Source organism: Bos javanicus, chromosome 1 (genome assembly GCF_032452875.1).
Source record: "Bos javanicus breed banteng chromosome 1, ARS-OSU_banteng_1.0, whole genome shotgun sequence".
Taxonomy (NCBI): Eukaryota; Metazoa; Chordata; class Mammalia; order Artiodactyla; family Bovidae; genus Bos; species Bos javanicus.
Window position 1 is genome coordinate 156,460,532 of NC_083868.1, and position 20,803 is coordinate 156,481,334.

The 20,803-nt window shown below is 39.4% G+C and overlaps 1 protein-coding gene across 1 annotated transcript in view; it reads left to right on the top strand.

Moving 5' to 3' along the window:
• KCNH8 (potassium voltage-gated channel subfamily H member 8) overlaps positions 1-20,803 on the top strand; it is a 492,242-nt gene that overhangs the window by 253,972 nt on the left and 217,467 nt on the right. The window contains exon 4 of the mRNA XM_061425381.1: positions 18,471-18,598. Coding sequence (XP_061281365.1) covers positions 18,471-18,598 — 128 coding nt within the window. The remainder of the gene's footprint in view (positions 1-18,470; positions 18,599-20,803) is intronic.

Sequence of the window (20,803 nt, forward strand, 5' to 3'; positions counted from 1 at the left end):
CTATTTTCTTATGCTGATTACCTTTTCTTGCCTGAATTTATCATGAGTTGTAAGCCCCAACTCATGTTTTCCTCTTGCCTTGTAATTCATCTTCATTGCCTGTTTCTAGATCTACATGAAATCCCTTTTCTTCCAAAAGCTTGTGTTTCTGGTGCCTAATATTTTACAGCCTTGTGTTTTAATCTAGGTTTATCAACTCTTTTCCCATCAATTTTACTCTCCATAATGATTTTGGGGGTCTTTTAAGCCACCTTGCTCCCAACTACTTACTCCAAATTACATGCACTATAATTACAACTAAACCACTGGCACTTTTCAAAACAAACATGTTGACTTCAGTTCTTCTACAGAACACGCAAAACTTTAAAAACTTGTTTTAAGGGCCACATCATCCATGAGAGATTCCAGATACTGCATTACTCAATGGCTTGATACATCCTCTGCAGGGGCGGAGGGGGGTGCAGTGCAAGGGAAAAGCAGATAGAAACTAATAGCCCTGATTATGGACAATTGACTGATTGCAATTTTTGAGAGGACAGAGTTGAAGACAGCACATTATCTTGCTTGATTCATGCATTATTTTGTACAGTTAGAATTTTCAGAAAAGAAAATCCTAACCAATGTGTGACTAAGCATTAAAAATAAATAAATGTGAATAAGAGAATTCTGTTTCTATCATAATACTTGATATATTTAGAATGGTTAGGGACTTTTTCCTTAGTGTGGTTGATAGATTTATTTATGTCCTGGATAAATATTCTCAGAACTATGTCCTAAAAGAGGAAATAATTAGAGATCAGTTCTTACTGATCCAAAACTCTTACCATTAGAGTTTTTATGGCTAAACACCATTTGTTTGACTTTTCTGCCATTAAAATCCTCTAACTCCAAAAGCAAAAGTCAGTTTATATATTCTGCTTCTAGATCACTCTAATATTTTTTAAGAGTTAAAACTAACTTGATCCCAATAAACTGAGACTAAAGTTTTCTTCCAGTCTGTTTTCTCTTAACTGTTAACACTCAACTTAACTGAAAGAAATGAAGAAATGCATGGTCCTCTGGCAAATTGGTGTGTTATTTCTGATTTGTATACATACAGCTCTCTCATTAAAATATAGTTACCCCAGCCTTGGTCCAGTTATTTGAATTAATTTCTGAAAGACACTTTCATGAATTCAAAGAATCACTTATCAAAGCATTTTGTTTCTATGATATTTTCTGAAAATGTGTTTCTACCAGTATTGTTAAGAAACATAGATTAAAAAAAAATACAAATCTTTTCTCTTCATTTGTCTCTCCTCCTCCTCTATTATCTTCTTCAGTTCAGTTCAGTTTAGTTCAGCCTCTCAGTCGTATCCCACTCTTTGCGACCCCATGAACCGCAGCACGCCAGGCCTCCCTGTCCATCACCAGCTCCCGGAGTCCACCCAAACCCATGTTCGAGTCAGTGATGCCATCCAACCATCTTATCCTCTGTCGTCCCCTTCTCCTCCTGCCCCCAATCCCTACCAGTATCAGAGTCTTTTCCAATGAGTCAACACTTTGCATGAGGTGGCCAAAGTATTGGAGTTTCAGCTTCAGCATCAGTCCTTCCAATGAACACCCAGGACTGATCTCCTCTAGAATGGACTGGTTGGATCTCCTTGCAGTCCAAGGGACTCTCAAGAGTCTTCTCCAACACCACAGTTCAAAAGCATCAATTCTTCGGCCCTCAGCCTTCTTCACAGTCCAACTCTCACATCCATACATGACCACTGTGAAAACCATATGATGAATATTTTTTTCTAATTTTAAAATTTACATATTTTAATTTTCAAATATAAGCAGTGGTCACTTTTAAGATTCAAATGGCTAGTGGCTTGGTACTTACTTAGATTATAACCACAAACTTTTGTCTTTTTAGTATGCTTTAAAAATGTTTTGTTATGAAAAATTTTAATGCAGAAAAAGGTAGAAAGCATATTACAATAAAATCCCATGCGTTTGTTATCCAGCTGCAACAATTTTCAACATTTAAAAGTAGATAAATACAAATTTGCTGTAACAAATGTCAAAGTGAATAATTAAAGTCACTTTGTAATTTGATTTATTTTTAAAGTTTTGCAAGAAATTTTATTGCGTTTTATGTCAATTTAAGATAACCTTGATCTTCATACGTAGACTCTATTATATTTATTAATACTTTTAAAATTCTCTGTATTAGTTTATCTCAATCTCTTACGTTATTTCCTGCTGTTTTACTGCTTGGACTTCTCAGACTTTTAGATATTTCTGCTTCTCACTCCCAGGCAAGAACTACCTGATCTTGTAATAATCCTCTGGCATTATTCTAGTGTCCTCTAACTCAACAAGGAGTCTATTCAAAGAAAACTGAGGTCCTGCCATTGAATTCTGGAACAATTCTCCTTTTGTCTTTTTATCCAATTCTTGGGTAAAGACTCCTCCCAGACATTCCTCTGTTACTTAAATTCTGTGCACAGAATAACTGAAGCGAATATATGAGTACATGGGTAAAGAAATCCAGCTACACTTAGGAACTGACCTACCCCTCGCTCTGTACTAAATTTGAGTAACAAGATTTTTAAATAGTGTGTCTTAGAAAAAAAGTTATCCGGTATACTTCTCTACTATGTACAATTTTTTCCTAGTTTGAAAAAAAGTAGAATTAGTTCTACTTTTTAAAAAGTTAACCTTTTCTTTTAAGTTGAAGTGTAACTGACTTGCAATGTTGTCTTAGTTTCAGGTATATAGCAGAGTAACTCAGTTTTATATATAGATATGGAGCCAAAGCAAAAACAATACCCAGCTGTGGATGTGACTGGTGATAAAAGCAAGGTCCAATGCTGTAAAGAGCAATATTGCATAGGAACCTGGAATGTCAGGTCCATGAATCAAGGCAAATTGGAAGTGGTCAAACAAGAGATGGCAAGGGTGAATGTCGACATTCTAGGAATCAGAGAACTAAAATGGACTGGAATGGGTGACTTTAACTCAGATGACCATTATATCTACTACTGCAGACAGGAATCCCTCAGAAGAAATGGAGTAGCCATCATGGTCAACAAAAGAGTCTGAAATGCAGTACTTGGATACAATCTCATAAACTACAGAATGATCTCTGTTCGTTTCCAAGGCAAACCATTCAATATCACAGTAATCCAAGTCTATGCCCCAACCAGTAACACTGAAGAAGCTGAAGGTGAACGGTTCTTTGAAGACCTACAAGACCTTTGAGAACTAACACCCATAAAAGATGTCCTTTTCATTATAGGGGACTGGAATGCAAAAGTAGAAAGTCAAGAAACACCTGGAGTCACAGGCAAATTTGGCCTTGGAATACAGAATGAAGCAGGGCAAAGACTAATAGAGTTTTGCCAAGAAAATGTACTGGTCATAACAAACACCCTCTCCCAACAACACAAGAGAAGACTCTACACATGGACATCACCAGATGGTCAACACCGAAATCAGATTGATTATATTCTTTGCAGCCAAAGATGGAGAAGCTCTATACAGTCATCAAAACCAAGACGAGAAGCTGACTGTGGCTCAGATCATGAACACCTTGTTGCCAAATTCAGACTTAGATTTAAGAAAGTAGGGAAAACCACTAGACCATTCAGGTATGACCTAAATCAAATCCCTTATGATTATACAATGGAAGTGAGAAATAGATTTAAGGGCCTAGATCTGATAGATAGAGTGCCTGAGGAACTATGGAATGAGGTTTGTGACATTGTACAGGAGACAGGGATCAAGACCATCCCCATGGAAAAGAAATGCAAAAAAGCAAAATGGCTGTCTGGGGAGGCCTTACAAATAGCTGTGAAAAGAAGAGAAGTGAAAAGCAAAGGAGAAATGGAAAGATATAAACATCTGAATGCAGACTTCCAAAGAATAGCAAGAAGAGATAAGAAAGCCTTCTTCAGCAATCAATGCAAAGAAATAGAGGAAAACAACAGAATGGGAAAGACTAGAGATCTCTTCAAGAAAATTAGAGATACCAAGGGAACATTTCATGCAAAGATGGGTTCAATAAAGGACAGAAATTGTATGGACCTAATAGAAGCAAAAGATATCAAGAAGAGATGGCAAGAATACATAGAAGAACTGTACAAAAAAGATCTTCATGACCCAGATAATCACGATCGTGTGATCACTCATCTAGAGCCAGACATCCTGGAATGTGAAGTCAAGTGGGCCTTAGAAAGCATCACTACGAACAAAGCTAGTGGAGGTGATGGAATTCCAGTTGAGCTCTTCCAAATCCTGAAAGATGATGCTGTGTAAGTGCTGCACTCAATATTGCCAGCAAATTTGGAAAACTCAGCAGTGGCCACAAGTGCTGCACTCAATATTGCCAGCAAATTTGGAAAACTCAGCAGTGGCCACAAGACTGGAAAAGGTCAGTTTTCATTCCAATCCCAAAGAAAGGCAATGTCAAAGAATGCTCAAACTACTGCACAATTGCACTCATCTCACACGCTAGTAAAGTAATGCTCAAAATTCTCCAAGCCAGGCTTCAGCAATACGTGAACCGTGAACTTCCTGATGTTCAAGCTGGTTTTAGAAAAGGCAGAGGAACCAGAGATCAAATTGCCAACATCCGCTGGATCATGGAAAAAGCAAGAGAGTTCCAAAAAAACATCTATTTCTGCTTTATTGACTATGCCAAAGCCTTTGACTGTGTGGATCACAATAAACTGTGGAAAATTCTTCAAGAAATGGGAATACCAGACCACCTGACCTGCCTCTTGAGAAACCTATATGCAGGTCAGGAAGCAACAGTTAGAACTGGACATGGAACAACAGACTGGTTCCAAATAGGAAAAGGAGTATGTCAAGGCTGTATATTGTCACCATGCTTATTTAACTTATATGCATAGTACATCATGAGAAACACTGAGCTGGAAGAAACACAAGCTGGACTCAAGATTGCCAGGAGAAATATCAGTAACCTCAGATATGCAGATGACACCACCCTTATGGCAGAAAGTGAAGAGGAACTCAAAATCCTCTTGATGAAAGTGGAAGTGGAGAGTGAAAAAATTGGCTTAAAGCTCAACATTCAGAAAACGAAGATCATGGCATCCGGTCCCACCACTTCATGGGAAATAGATGGGGAAACAGTGGAAACAGTGTCAGACTTTATTTTGGGGGGCTCCAAAATCACTGCCGATGGTGACCGCAGCCATGAAATTAAAAGACGCTTACTCCTTGGAAGGAAAGTGATGACCAACCTAGATAGCATATTCAAAAGCAGAGATATTACTTTGCCAACAAAGGTTCGTCTAGTCGATGCTATGGTTTTTCCTGTGGTCATGTATGGATGTGAGAGTTGGACTGTGAAGAAGGCTGAGCGCCGAAGAATTGATGCTTTTGAACTGTGGTGTTGGAGAAGACTCTTGAGAGTCCCTTGGCCTGCAAGGAGAGTCAACCAGTCCATTGTGAAGGAGATCAGCCCTGGGATTTCTTTGGAGGGAATGATGCTAAAGCTGAAACTCCAGTACTTTGGCCACCTCAGAGAAGAGTTGACTCATTGAAAAAGACTCTGATGCTGGGAGGGATTGGGGGCAGAAGGAGAAGGGGACGACAGAGGATGAGATGGCTGGATGGCATCACTGACTCGATGGACGTGAGTCTGAGTGAACTCCGGGAGTTGGTGATGGACAGGGAGGCCTGGCGTGCTGCGATTCATGGGGTCGCAAAGAGTCGGACACGACTGAGCGACTGATCTGAACTGATACATACATATACATATATGTATCCTTTCCCAGAGCCTTTTCCATTACAGGCTACTAAAAGATACTGAATGTGGTTCCCCATGCTATGCAGCAGGTCCTTGCTGATTATTTTATATATAGTGTGTATATATGTTGACCCCAGTCTTCTAATTTAGCTCTCTCCTATTGCCCTCTGCTGTCCCTTTTTGCATACTATTTTTTTATTTTGACTCAAGTTTACTTATCTAGTAATTTGCATTTTCTTTAAATGGCAGAGTTCTCTCATTGAATAAGGTATCCTTCAGAAGTCACTTCATGAATGGACACGTAGAAATGGGCCTTAGCCTTGCATGTTACCTGGTGATATTTTCCTGTTCCACACCCAGCGTGTCTACCTCCCTTAATGTGCATCTACATTCCTAACCCCTGGAATCTAAGGATCCCAATTAAAAAGCAGAGGGAAATACAGTCAACATCTTGTAATAACCTATAATGGAAAATAATATGAAAAATAATTTATGTATATGTTTAACCCTGAGACATTGTAAGTCAACTATACTTCAATAAAATGTGTTTATTAAAAATCTAAAAAAGTTACTTCTATGAAAGAGTTACTCAATGACCTGATATTTAGTAATATTGAAATATTATTGCTATATATGTATAGGATAGATATTGTGATTCTGTTTGAACAACTTTTAATCATGTATATGACTACATGTATATAGACATACAGACAGACATGATGCCTTGAATTTGGCCCCTAAAATCTGAATGAGTAAAGCAGATGGAACTAAATAAGACAATGCATGTGTTCATCCTTGAAGCTGGGTGATGGGCGTATGTCAGAGACAGAATTCTACAGAGAAACAGAACCACTGGGGTAATCTTTCTATATATATATTATCTTTATATATATATAACCTTTTATATATTTAATCTTTCTATATGTAATCTTTCCATATATATAGTCTTTCTATATAGATATAAAATATTTTTTTCTGATTTAGATATTTAAGATCAGTACCAACCAAAAAACAAGCAACAAACACATGTCTGATTTGTTTTGCTTTTTGGTATATATATTATATTAATTAAATGTTTGCTTCATAATATAAATAAACTAAAAATAATTACATCACGAGTAGTATAAAATATAAATTTTATAAATGTATACAAAAAGACTGTAAAATACAGTCTCTAGTCTCTAAAGACGGAGAAGGCAATGGCACCCCACTCCAGTACTCTTGCCTGGAAAATCCCATGGATGGAGGGGCCTGGTGGGCTGCAGTCCATGGGGTCGCTAGGAGTCGGACACGACGGAGGGACTTCACTTTATTTTTTCACTTTCATGCATTGGAGAAGGACATGGAAACCCACTCCAATGTTCTTGCCTGGAGAATCCCAGGGACGGGGGAGCCTGGTGGGCTGCAGTCCATGGGGTCGCTAGGAGTCGGACACGACTGAAGCGACTTAGCAGCAGCAGTCTCTAAAGATTTCTCTGAAAAATAGACTAAAAAAGATAAAAGCTGAAATTGGTAATGGGGACAGTGATTATTTGATAAGGATAGCATCAAGCCATATTTCCATTAATCAACAGATATTCAAATAAATAATCCATGCAAAATATATAACAGGGAAGTGTTTTCTTATCTTGTTCATTAAAAAATTAAATATTTAGCATATGCCAAGCTCTATTTTAAATATTAGTAATATAATAATAAACCATCTGTGTCTCATGAAATATATGAGTGACATATAAAAATATACACATTTGCTTTGTAGATGTGTAAATTTTTATATTTTATTATAAATTTTCTGGCACATGGTAGTCATGTGTATTATTCTGGCAAGATCCGGTCAGTGTATCAAATTCGTGACAAATGTGATGCCAACCAGGGTTCTTGGCCTTCCGCAAGGAACAGAAAATGATGAAAGCCCAGACAGGAAATTCAGACAGAGCTCTCTTGGGGTCCCTGTGGCAGGATGGAGAGCAGGGACAAGCGGGAGGGCCCCTGCTCGCTCCCCACGGTGGAGGAGGGGCAGGGATGAGCCAGTTCTTGCCTTGGAGGGGAGGGGGGGTGTGCCAGGCAGCAGGCGGCAGGGCTGGCTTTGGGGGTCTGCCCGGCCCTTTGGTGGTGTAGAGTGCCTGGTGCACCCACAGCTGCTGCTGCTGAGTTGCTTCAGTCGTGTCCGACTCTGTGCCACCCCACGGACTGCAGCCCACCAGGCTCCCCCGTCCCTGGGATTCTCCAGGCAAGAACACTGGAGTGGGTTGCCATTTCCTTCTCCAATGCAGGAAAGTGGAAAGTGAAAGTGAAGGCGCTCAGTCGTGTCCGACTCTTAGAGACCCCATGGACTGCAGCCTACCAGGCTCCTCCATCCATGGGATTAGACTCCTTTTGCTCTGGACATCTTGTGTTTGCTCCCTGATCTTCAGAAGTAGCAATCGGGTTTTTTAGTCTTTTTGTATCTTGTTGTCTATACTTTGCCCTAACTGCAACGGTCAATTCAGTTCAGTTCAGTCACTCAGTCATGTCTGACTCTTTGCAACCCCATGAATTGCAGCACGCCAGGCCTCCCTGTCCATCACCAATTCCCAGAGTTCACCCAAACTCATGTCCATCGAGTCGGTGATGCCATCCAGCCATCTCATCCTCTGTCGTCCCCTTCTCCTCCTGCCTCCAATCCCTCCCAGCATCAGAGTCTTTTCCAATGAGTCAACTCTTCACATGAGGTGGCCAAAATATTGGAGTTTCAGCTTCAGCAACAGTCCTTCCAATGAACACCCAGGACTAATTTCCTTTAGGAAGGACTGGTTGGACCTCCTTGCAGTCCAAGGGACTCTCAAGAGTCTTCTCCAACACCACAGTTCAAAAGCATCAATTCTTCAGTGCTGAGCTTTCTTCACAGTCCAACTCTCACATCCATACATGACCACTGGAAAAACCATAGCCTTGACTAGACGGACCTTTGTTGACAAAGTAATGTCTCTGCTTTTGAATATGCTATCTAGGTTGGTCATAACTTTCCTTCCAAGGAGTAAGCACTCAGTTATTTTTAGTCCTTTATAATTTCTCTGTATTTTGTTGCTATACAGGAGGAGAGGTTTGTCTGGGTGCAACCATTAGCAGAAAAGGTCCCAGGTCTCAGGCTGTCTCAGATGGAAGTAATGTGTTTTTGAAGAAGGATTCTCTTCTCAAATTGATACAGACTGTTGGGCCACCAGTATTGTTGAGCATGAAAAACCAGCCCCTGGTTTCCATGCAGCTTAGATTCTCACATGTTGAAAGCAATTAAAAGACCTCCATACTGACTAAATATCAGTAAAACTAAACCAATATCTACATGTAACCTGAAAATCTCTCTTTGACTTCCCATTCTGAAATAGTTGTAGTCATGGGAATTTTCAGTGATAGTAGAGAGAAAGAAAGATCCCAATTGTTTCCAGTGGTTTTACCTTACGTAATTACAGTATCATACCCAAACTAGGAAATTGGCATTAAGACATTACGTGGGTATAAATCTGTGCCATTTCATCACATGGGTATATTTGTGTGACCACTGCTGTGATCAAGATACATAACCATTTCATCCCTGCATATGTCTTCCTCTTGCTACCCTTATGGAGTCATATGAGTCCCTACCCTCTGATTACTGCTATTCTGTTCCCCAACATTTAGAAAATGTTATGTAAATGGAATAATGTAGTATATAACTTTTTGAGATTAACATTGTTTGCTGAATATGATGTCTTGTAGATATATCCAAGTTATGCATATAATAATAGTTGCTCCTTTTTATTCCTGAATAGTATTCCATGGTATGGATATACCACAATTTATTTAACCATTCACTGATTTAAAGACATTTGAGTTTTTGCTTTTCTTGGTTATTACAGATAAAGCTGCTGTGAGCAACTGTGCACAGGTTTTTGTATGTACATGAGTTTTCGTTTCTCTGGAATAATAGCCCAGGAATATAACTGCTGGCTTGTATGGATATGTATAGAGTTAGTTGTTTGTTTGTTTGTTTGTTTGTTTTCTTCAAGAAACTGCCAAACTACTTTCCAGGGTGAGTTTACCACTTTACATTTCCATCAGCAGTATGTGGAACACTCAGTTGCTCCGTTTCCTCACCAAAATTTGGTATTGCCACTGCTTCTCACTTCAGCTCTCCTGACTGGTGTGCAGCGATACCTAGTTATACTCGCAGTTTACATCTCCTTAATCAGTAGTGATGCTGAGAATCTTTCCGTCTGAGTATTTGTCCTTCTGTATCATCTTAAGTGAAATACCTTTTCGTGTGTTTTATTCATTTTCTAACTGGATTCTTAAGTTTTCTTATTGTTGAGCTTGGGGAGTTCTTTTTGTATTCTGGAGATGAGTTTCTTGTTAGATGAGTGATTTGGAAATGTTTTCTCCCAGCCTGTAATTGTGATATAAATGTGCTCATTTTGAAACTTACATGTATTATTAAAATTGAGCAATAGCCACAGCAATTGTTTTGAATCAAGATTATTAAAAGATTTGAGGTTGAGGAGGACTGTTTTGTCAGTGAAATTACTTTAAATTACCCGCATGTAGCAGTAATAAGAAGCTGGCCAAATGTAGTTGCCTTGCGTATTTTTAAAACATGTGCTATAGACAACACTTTCCCTTTTGCCTGCATCTGGTTTGGACACTCTCACTGCCCTGTCTTGGCACACCAGCCATCTGATAGGCCCAGAGATCGGCAGCTTGTGTGACGTTCTTAGAGGAGCACAGTCACAATAGACTGTTGCAGAGTTCAGTATATGGAAAACCATAAAATACATACCCCAAAAGTCGCCTAACAAAGTACCTAAACATGTGTTCCAACCAATAGAGCCAAAATTGTAAGTCTAAGAATGTAGAAGTTATGAGTTTGTGTCTTTTGGCAGATATTTTGTCCTTTGACCCTCTTCATACCTATAAGTTAGTGATTATTTTGTGTTAATTATATTTAAGATTAGTTACATGAAATGAGGTCAGTGATGTGAAGAAACAAAAAGAAAGCCTAGAACAAAATCAAAAAAGAAATTCACCAAAAATGTTAAATTATTGCTGGGAGGTGGTGTTCTGAAAAAGAGTCATTGCCTGCCTTATATTGTTTACATTTCTAAATTTTGTAAAATATGCATGTATCATTTTTTAATATTCAAGGAATAATTGTGTATATGTTGTGTGATTACAATTGAGTTAGTACAAAAATGCAGAAAAAATTTGGAAAGAAATGCATGAAATCACTGATACTGAAAACAACCAGGCATCTTTTTTAATTTTCTGTATTTTCAACACTTCCCATAATGGGTTTACCTTGACTTCATTTTCCATTTTGGAGGGGAAATTCTGTCTTCCCTCCTCTCCAAAATAAAAATAAATTGCAAAAACTGTGACGTTTCTAATGTCATCTCATTAAATGAGTTTTCCCTTGATTACTGACTGATATTTTCTATCAAGCTAAAGATTCCTTTCTTCTATTGCTTGCTTATTACAGTTTATTTTTAAAAAGGAAGCATATTCACGTCAGTTCTGTTCCTCTTCCTATGGTGGAGCGTGGTCTAGTGACGCCCACTATAAATGCGCACCGTATCTTCTTTCCGTTCATCTGCCGATGGACAGCTGTGCTGGCTCCACGCCCTGGCTACTGTAAACAGTGCTGCAGTGAACACTGGGGTGAATGCATCTTCTTCAGTTATGGCTTTCCCAGGGTATATGCCCAGGAGTGGGATGGCTGGGTCATTTAGTAGTTCTAGTTTTAATTTTTTTTTTTTCACATAAATTGGGTTATTTTGATTTTTTTTAATGGGAGGAAAATTACAGCGTCATGTTGGTTTCTGCCGTGCGTGTGTGCTAAGTCGCTTCAGTCGTGTCTGACTCTCTGCAGCCCCACGTAGCCCCCGGGCTCCTCTGTCCATGGGGCTCTCCAGGCAAGAACACCGGAGTGCGTTGCCATGTCCTCCTCCAGGGGATCTTCCCGACCCAGGGACTGAAGCCACGCCTCTTAGGTCTCCTTCATTGGCAGGAGGGTTCTTTACCTCTAGGCCACCTGGGAAGCCCCATTTCTGCTGTAGGACAATGAAAATCAGCCACAATTTCACATATATCACCTCCTAGCTTTAGTTTTTTAAGGAACCTCTATATTGCTCTCCATAGTACTGTATCAATTTACATTCCCACCAACAGGGCAAGAGGGTTCCTTTTCTCCACACCCTCTCCAGCATTTATTGTTTGCAGATTTTTTTTTTTTTTTGATATATTGAGTTATGTTTAAAAAAACATTTACTGAGATATTAACATGGATTTTCTTCTTTATAAATCCACTAAATTATATAATGATTTCCTAAATTGAAACCTTCTTTGGCATGAATCCCAAATAAGCAAGGTATGTTTTCTCTTAATACACTTCTGTATTCAGTTTACTGATGTGCTGTTTAGGATTTTGCATGTGTATTCAATGTGGTATATGGTTGTCTTTTTGTATTATACTCATCTAGTTTTGGTATCACAGTTTTCTGGGCTTGTAGATTGAATTCAGAAATTCTCAGACTTCTTTGTTCTCTGAAGCTTTAAAAGAATTTTGTATTCCTTTTGGGCTTGATGACATTGGCCTTTAATGCCACCTGGTTAGCAGGAGTGATAAGCAGTATGGAGGAGAGGCCACTTTATCTACTTGTTCCACAGTTGTCGGTCGAGGCAAGGTTTTTACCACTTCGGGGACAAATTTTGGTAATTAACTACCCACCCCAAAGTTTCCATTTAATCTAGAAATCTATTTGATGGATTTTTACACAAAAGAATCTCATTTTAAAAGTCTTCTAAATTTATGGTCCTTTTAAAACTCTTAACACTGTTGGTGTCGTCTCTATTTTTCCCTGGAACGCAACTGCCAAAAGGGTTTGATTCTTTTACTTCCTTTGCTGTTATTGATCATACGTTTTCTGAACGTGTGTGTGTGTGTGATCTTAACTCCCCAGCTGGGGATTGAAGCTGGGCCCACAGCAGTGGAAGTGCCGAGTCCTCACCGCTGGACTGTCCGGGGTTTCCCCACCTTTGCCTTCTGCCTCTGTAACTCTTCCTTTGTGTGCCCTGCTAGTTTACTCTGACCTGGTCTTCTCTTGCAGAGTCATAGCTATGAGAGTGACCACACAGGCTTATTCTGTGTCTGAGAGACTCTTGCACGTTCAGCTGTGACTCGCGGGGCACATGGCTGCCTGGCCAGAGACTGTACCCCAGTTTTGTCTGCACTCTGTGTGGCTGACTAGGTGTGAGGACAAGCACAGTGAGCTTCTGCCTGCCTTCCGGTTCTTCCGCTTTTTCTCCTGTTCTTCCCATTCTCCGTATCTCAACCCTCCAGAACTTCTTTGAGTTTTTCCCAGTCAGTAAGCTCCTTTCTGGCCAAGACTCTCTGCTTTACTTGCTCTCAGGGATGCTCTGCCCTCTGCTCCCCCATCTTATTAACCACTCTTCCGCCTTCGGATTTTAACCCTCATTCGTCTTGAGCAGCTGATGGGTCACCCCCAATCCCGCCCCAGTGGAAGAATCTGCTCAGATCTCACTGTTAAGGGTCCATCACTACTTTAGTCTTTTGTTGTGAGATATTTTTACATTCAAAATGTATACATTATATAATTTTAAAATATTATTTTAAAAACCTATACACTCCAAATCCAGTTTACAAAATAGAATTTTACTAATTCCATTTAGTAAGCCATAGGGACCCAGCTAAAGATTTTGTTTTCCAACCTCTTTGCAGTTTGCTCGATTCATATCACTATGGGTAGATTTGTAGTATACACATTTTTCCCCCTAGATGATATGTTGCTGCTGCTGCTAAGTCGCTTCAGTCGTGTCCAACTCTGTGCGACCCCATAGACGGCAGCCCATCAGACTCCCCTGTCCCTGGGATTCTCCAGGCAAGAACACTGGAGTGGGTTGCCATTTCCTTCTCCAATGCATGAAAGTGAAAAGTGAAAGTGAAGTCGCTCAGTCGTGTCTGACTCTAAGTGACCCCATGGACTGCAGCCCACCAGGCTCCTCCGTCCATGGGGTTTTCCAGGCGAGAGTACTGGAGTGGGGTGCCATTGCCTTCTCCGGATGATATGTTACTTCCTTTTATATGTGTCTGCTCCGTCACTCAGTCATGCCTGGCTTTTTGGGGCCCCATGGACTGTAGCCCTCCAGGCTCCTCTGCATGTGGAATTTCCCAGGATTTCCAGAATTTTCCGAAGAAAGTTTGACAATGCAGGACATAAAGTCTAAACACCAAAATTAATATATTGATAAGCCTGACAGCATAAAATTGTGAAATGTTTATGCTGCATAAATAAAATCCAAGGTCAAGCAACAAAATGGAAGCAACGTCAGCAGCATATGTGACGAGGAAATGGTGACTAAGACACAAAAGCTCTTAAAAATAGAAAAGAGCCAAGTTAATTTCAAAATTGGCACAGATAATGTGAAGAGGCTTCATAAAAATAAATGCAAGTGGACAATAAATATACACCTGAAGCTTGTTCACATTCAGCATTTTAAAAATCCAGCTCCAAACAACTTGCCACATTTTTTGACTATTTCCAAGAACACTCCAGCGCTGCGCCATCTCCTACTCCGGGGACCTCCCCGACCCTGCGACTGAACCTGGGTCTCACGCGTCTCCTACATCGGCGGGCAGATTCTTCACCACTAGCTCCACCTGGGAAGCGACTGTACATGTTTGTGAATTTTATAAAAACGTTGCCGCGTTGTCAGTGCCCATCTGCTTACTGCTTTTGTACCTGACATTACGATTTTGAGATACTTCTGTACTAACGGGTAGGCGCTATTTCCTTCATTTTCTATTTATCCAAAGTCTAGTTTAGTTGAATTTTAACATCCTATGTCGTGACTGTATCAACATTTATGCATTTTTCTGTTTATGGACATTTGGCTTATTTCTAGTTATACACACAAACACACGTGTATATTTCATATGTTATTTTATGCGTTTGTATGTATATGAAAATTATGAATATTGCTGTCATGACTGTTTTGTGTGTATGAAGTAAAACTGAAAGTGTTAGTCATTCAGTCATGTCCCACTCTTTGATATCCCACGGACTGTAGCCTGCTGGGTTCCTCTATCCATGGAATTCTCCAGGTAAGAATACTGGAGTGGGGAGCTATTCCCACTATATATATAGAGAGAGAGAGAGAGAGAGCTTCCTAGATGGTGCTAGTGGTAAAGAACCTGCCTGCCAATGCAGGAGACAAGAGATGCAGGTTCAATCCCAGGGTTGGGAAGATCCCCTGGAGAAGGTCATGGCAGCCCACTCCAGTTTTCTTGCCTGGAGAATCCCATGGACAGGCTACAGTCCATAGGGTCGCAAAGAGTTGGACACAGCTAAAGTGATTTCACACACACACACACACACACACACACACATATATATATTTTTTAATAAGTTGTTTCCTACTCTATTTATGATGTTTTTTCATTCAGAAGCTACCAACCCAGAATCATTTTAAGTTCAATCCTTTGCTTGGAGATTCTAGATCACCTAAATGGAATGATTTTTCAATCCCAGTCTTGAAGAAACTATGTGAACAAAACTTTTCAAGGAAACCTTTTTTCTTTCTTCTGCTTAGAGCCAACACCAAGACATATTTCTTTGACATTTCCCTTTGAGGGGTTCTTTTTTAGGACTATAAAATTGCTTTTTTTTGGTTTGGAAAATCTCACCAATAATTAAATGTCTCCACGGAGATGGGATTTGGTTTGTTGACTGTCACAGATCTCTAATCTGGTCCACTGTGGAGTTAGCGTTGTAACCGCGCTGGCGGCGTGATGCCGACCAAGCAGCCCACTGCATTCCTGAGCACGTTCCTGTAGATACTATCGGGAAACTCGGGCAGGTGTCCAATTTAAGTATATTTAAAGTTACACCCTGATGAATTAATAATTACATTTTCAGAAGCAGTTTATGAGAGTTCTATGAAGATCAAAAAAAATGAACACATGAAGACACAATCTTAACTTTCAGTAGAACAATGAAGTGGGCTCTGTTCACCGGCATTTTGAAAAGAACAGGACCCCTTTTGATCTTCTGCATCGTGTTTTGTTAGTCTGTTTTTATTGACTCGTGTCTATAGTAATACATCATTTCATTTTAATATTCCTTCAAAGTTTGAAGCAAAAAATGAGCAATGAAAACACATGTAACATCAGATTAGACTTTTGCAATGAATAAAACATCTTATTTTCCAGTCATTGAAAGCATCCCAGTGTGGCCTGAGAATGGGAGGTCATTAAAGGCCTTGAAACACCTAGAGATCAGAGTCAGATGGGCTGTGACCATGACACACATTCCTCTGTGGGCCACTTCACACCAAGCAGCCTCTGAATATGGATTTAATTCATTAACGGACCCTGGCTGCGTGTGGAAGTAGAGACTTTAGACCAATCTGGCTTCACAGACTGGCTCTTTCCCTGAGTGGCCACGTGGTCACTATCAGGCTTTCAGTACTCTCCTCTGTGAATGGAGGGTAATAATGCTTATCTCACTGAGGATGAGAATTAATTGTAATTTATTTATACCGAGGATCTAGTACAAGCCTGGCACGCGGGCCATCAATAAGAGTTAGGGGACTTCCTCAGTGCAGCAATGAAACCAAGACATTTTTTTTCCCAAATAAGTTTTATGAAGAGGAATCAGACAGCCTTCCAAGCACTACAGAGATTTGATGATAAAGCTTAGAAAAACAAGTTTTCAATTTTTACATTTTGCAATTATTCTCAGTTCAGGTCAGTCACAGAGTCCGACTCTTTGCAACCCCATGGGCTGCAGCACCCCAGGCCTCCCCGACTCTTCGCGACCCCATGGGCTGCAGCACACCAGGCCTCCCTGTCCACCGCCAACCCCTGTAGTTTACTCAAACTCATGTCCATCGAGTCGGTGATGCCATCCAACCATTTCGTTCTCTGTCATCACCTTCTCCTCCTGCCCTCAATCTTTCCCAGCATCAGGGCCTTTTCCAATGAGTCAGTTCTTCACATCAGGTGGTCAAAGTATTGGAGCTTCAGCTTCAACATCAGTCCTTCCAATGAATATTCACGACTGATTTCCTTTCGGATGGACTGGTTGGATCTCCTTGCAGTCCAAGGAACTCTCAAGAGTCTGCTCCAACACCACAGTTCAAAAGCATCAATCCTTCGGCGTTCAGCTTTCTTTATGGGTCAACTCTCACATCCTTACATGACTACTGGAAAAACCATAGCTATGACAATTATTGTCATATATATGCAATTTATATAGCATGAAATTGAATGTTCACCAACTGACCAAATAAAGACTAAATGTTTCTTTAAGTCGTACAATCAACTTTTTATTTCTCTTGAGCAGTAGACCTTTGGAAAGAAAATAAAATAGCTAGATACTTACCTAATTTTACTAAAATAGACTCCAATTGAATTAAAGATTTAAATGTTAAAAATTTTTAAAAAGACACAAACATGTTGGAAGAAAGCAGGCATAAATTTTTTAATAATTTTTGTTTCCTTTTTTAATTTTTGAGTGAAGACAGTTTGACTGTGCAGGACATAAAGCCTAGACACCACAAATTCATATATTGATAAGCCTGACAACATAAAATTGTGAAATTTTTATACTGCATAAAGAAAATCCAAGGTCAAATAACAAAATGGGAGCATTGTCAGCAGCATATGTGACAAGAAAATGGTGACTAAGATACAAAAGCTCTTAAAAATAGATAGAAAAGTACCAAGTTAATTTCAAAATTGGCAAAAATAATGTGAAGAGACTTCATAAAAATAAATGCAAATGGACAATAAATATTCACCTGAAACTTATTCACATTCGTCATTTTAAAAATGCAAGTCCAAACAATTTTATGGCATTTTTCAGCTATCAAAATATCAGGCAACACTTATTTTATATAGTTCATAATTTTGATGTGTGTGGTGAAGCAGACACATCCACTCACCGCTTCTGGGAATGTAAGTTTCTGAAATTAACTTAGAATATGTATACCGAAATGTAAAGTCTGCAGGGCCACTGTCAGTAATTTATTTACTGAATGCCTTGGCACATCAATGCACAGTCCTATGCATATAAGAATTTTCTTTGCAGATTATCTACACAGATTTTTTTTTAATGCTGGATAAATCTACATGTTCATGACAGGGAAATAGTAAAGAAAATAAGACTATATCTTTAACACGGCACGCTTTTAGCTCTAGAAAAGAATGACAAACTCTAATGTGCACATTAGAAATGATTTACATGATTTTGATGTGGAAAAGTAATATGTAAATAGTTTTATTGTAAACTTCCATTTATGCAAAGAATAAGTAGGAATGTGGATATAGCACACATATTGGATATTTTTCTGGGAAAAAAAATGAGAAAAAAAAAGTTGAGAGTCAAATTAGGGATATCAGTGTGAAACAGCAGGAAGGAAGGAGTAAGACTCTTTAATGCTTTCCTGAACTATTTGAAAGTTTCTTTGTGCTCTTGTATGTTTTACTTTCATTGAAAAAATGATGTTAGCATGAAGATAAAAATATATAAATTGTAAAGAACTAAAATTAAATGTCATTAGGAGTCAGCAGATAATTTGGGGTGTTGAAAAACATGTACTGTGTCCTCTTGAGAAGGAACTGCCAAAATGGCATTCTTGGGGTCAAATGATACATTCATTGGTGCTTAATGCGTTTTATTTCCTCCAGACAAAGCCAAAGGACGATCAAGAGCTGGAACCCACTTTGATTCAGCCAGGAGACGAAGCAGAGCCGTCCTTTATCACATCTCTGGCCACCTGCAAAGAAGAGAAAAGAACAAATTGAAAATAAACAATGTAGGTAGTGTGTGTGTACACAGCGAATGCGAGATTTTCCCTCGGCGGCAATGTTTGATTCACTAAAGAGAGGCTCCAATTACTCATTTATTGACTTTCCTAGATTTTTTTCCACTTTGACTTGCACTTTCCTATAAAGAACAAATGGGAAAGGCCAGCAGTCACAAGGCATTTCCATAATAAATGTGATTAATCATAGTGTTATCACCAGCCTAGAATATTATTTCAGTCAGTACAATATGGTACTAGAGAGACTGCAAATGAGACTGGTTGCATTTATGAACAAGTTATATTACACATTCGTCGTTTGTTGGTTAAAATTTCTCAAATTTAATTTTCATTCCATCTGTTTTGCACTTTATCTAATTTCACTGAATGCTTTCATCCAAGGGAACCATGAACAAATCAGTCATTACTCCATTTAGAAATTTACATTTTATGCAACACAGAATTGGGAATTTCACACCTAAGAACACTGGATTTGAAATGACATGCCATATACGTTATAGTTTTTTTTTTTTTAAGTTAACTTTTAGTAAATCATAGTAGGGCTACTTTCTGAAACCTAGTGGTCATCTGGCCACAGCCACAGCAAATAACTGTGCTTATAAAAGGTGACTCCACAGAGTTTTAAGTGGCCCACATCCCTCAGGATTTGCCAGTTAATTTCATCATAGGTTCCTAGGACGAAGAGACTTCACTAGAAATCCAGAACTATACCTGCGTGCTTGTAGATACTCAAAGGTGATTTTTCAAATCATGGTAATGTCATTAATCTACATGGTGAAATCTCCAGAACATACAACTTTGGGGATATGTCTGACTATGGGGGTCAGACATCAAGATTCAGCATCTGACTTGCCAGTGACTTTAGAAAAATCATGTGAAACAACCAGAGCTAGTTTGGAATTGACCTCAAGTGCTTAGGTTCTGGGAGTTAGGGACACAGGAGCTTCTTTGGCATCTCATTTTACATGGAGAACTCAAAACTATCTAATCTGATGTGCAAACAGTGTGCTAAAACAGTCTTCATGGGACGCACAAAGTATCCTCTTGTCTGAGTTTCATGAACAGAGAGTCCGGGGTGGAGTGCCATCCGACATGCAAGGGCTGCAGAGCCGGCTCTGCCTCAGAGGGATGCTCTCTGGAAGCCAAACCGTTTCCACCCATTAGTGCTCCAGGACCATCACCCACGCTGGTGTTGATCTGGATGTACTGCTTAAGAGCCAAGTTCCATTTAGTTTGTCTTGGCTGAATGTAAAGATCCTCCAGGGAAACCTGTATGTCACATTGATTTCCCGAGAATCCAGGAGACAGGGCTCACCGCTAGATCATGAATCCTTCTCCTGGTTCCTTGTTACACCTGCTTCCATTTACCAAGTCAGCCTTAGTGATGATAGAAGTTCTAGGAAGAAACAAATGTAACCACACCTGGCCTTTATTCTATGCAAACCAGCAGCAAAGCACCTAAACAAATATTAGCCTGAGATTCTGTAATGCTGAAAGAAGACACTCTACTAGCCTTTAGTCCAGAGTCATTTAAATGTACCAAGTCTTAGTGGGCTTAAAAATGCATTCACAGAACATGCTGTTTTTCCCCTTCTGATTCAACAAAGTACAGAACAGCACTTAAAAATCTTATTTAAAAAATCATAACTCCCACTACTTGGCTAATTTGCTAAATTGTATTTATTTAAGAATTACACACATCAGGATGGAGCATTAAAATACTACATGGTAATGAAGGATGTCTAATCAACACGGAGACTCTGACAGTACAAGTGGTACCGTATTTCTGAAACAGAAATGTGGAGGCAGGATGAGCCCTGTTCACCATCTTATTTCAAGGAGAACAGAGCCAGAATACTAAAAAATGGCAGAGAGACTAGAGAAGGGGAAACAACCATCCAGTTTATTGGCTAGACAATCAGTCTTTGGGAAATTCTGAATATATTAACATTCAAGTGACCAAAAAAAAAAGATTTCTTAATATTTTTGTAGGTCTTTGCTATTTACAAATCCCCTTTGCTATTATGATATTATTTGATTCTTACAGCAAGCCAGTACTAGGTGTGATTTTTGTTAGTTCCATTTCAATGATGGAAAAGAACAACTTAGTTGAAACATCAGAAGCAGAACCAGCAGAGGTGGGACCCAACCATGAGTCCCCTGACGCAGCCACAGTGCTTCTGCCCTACCCCACCT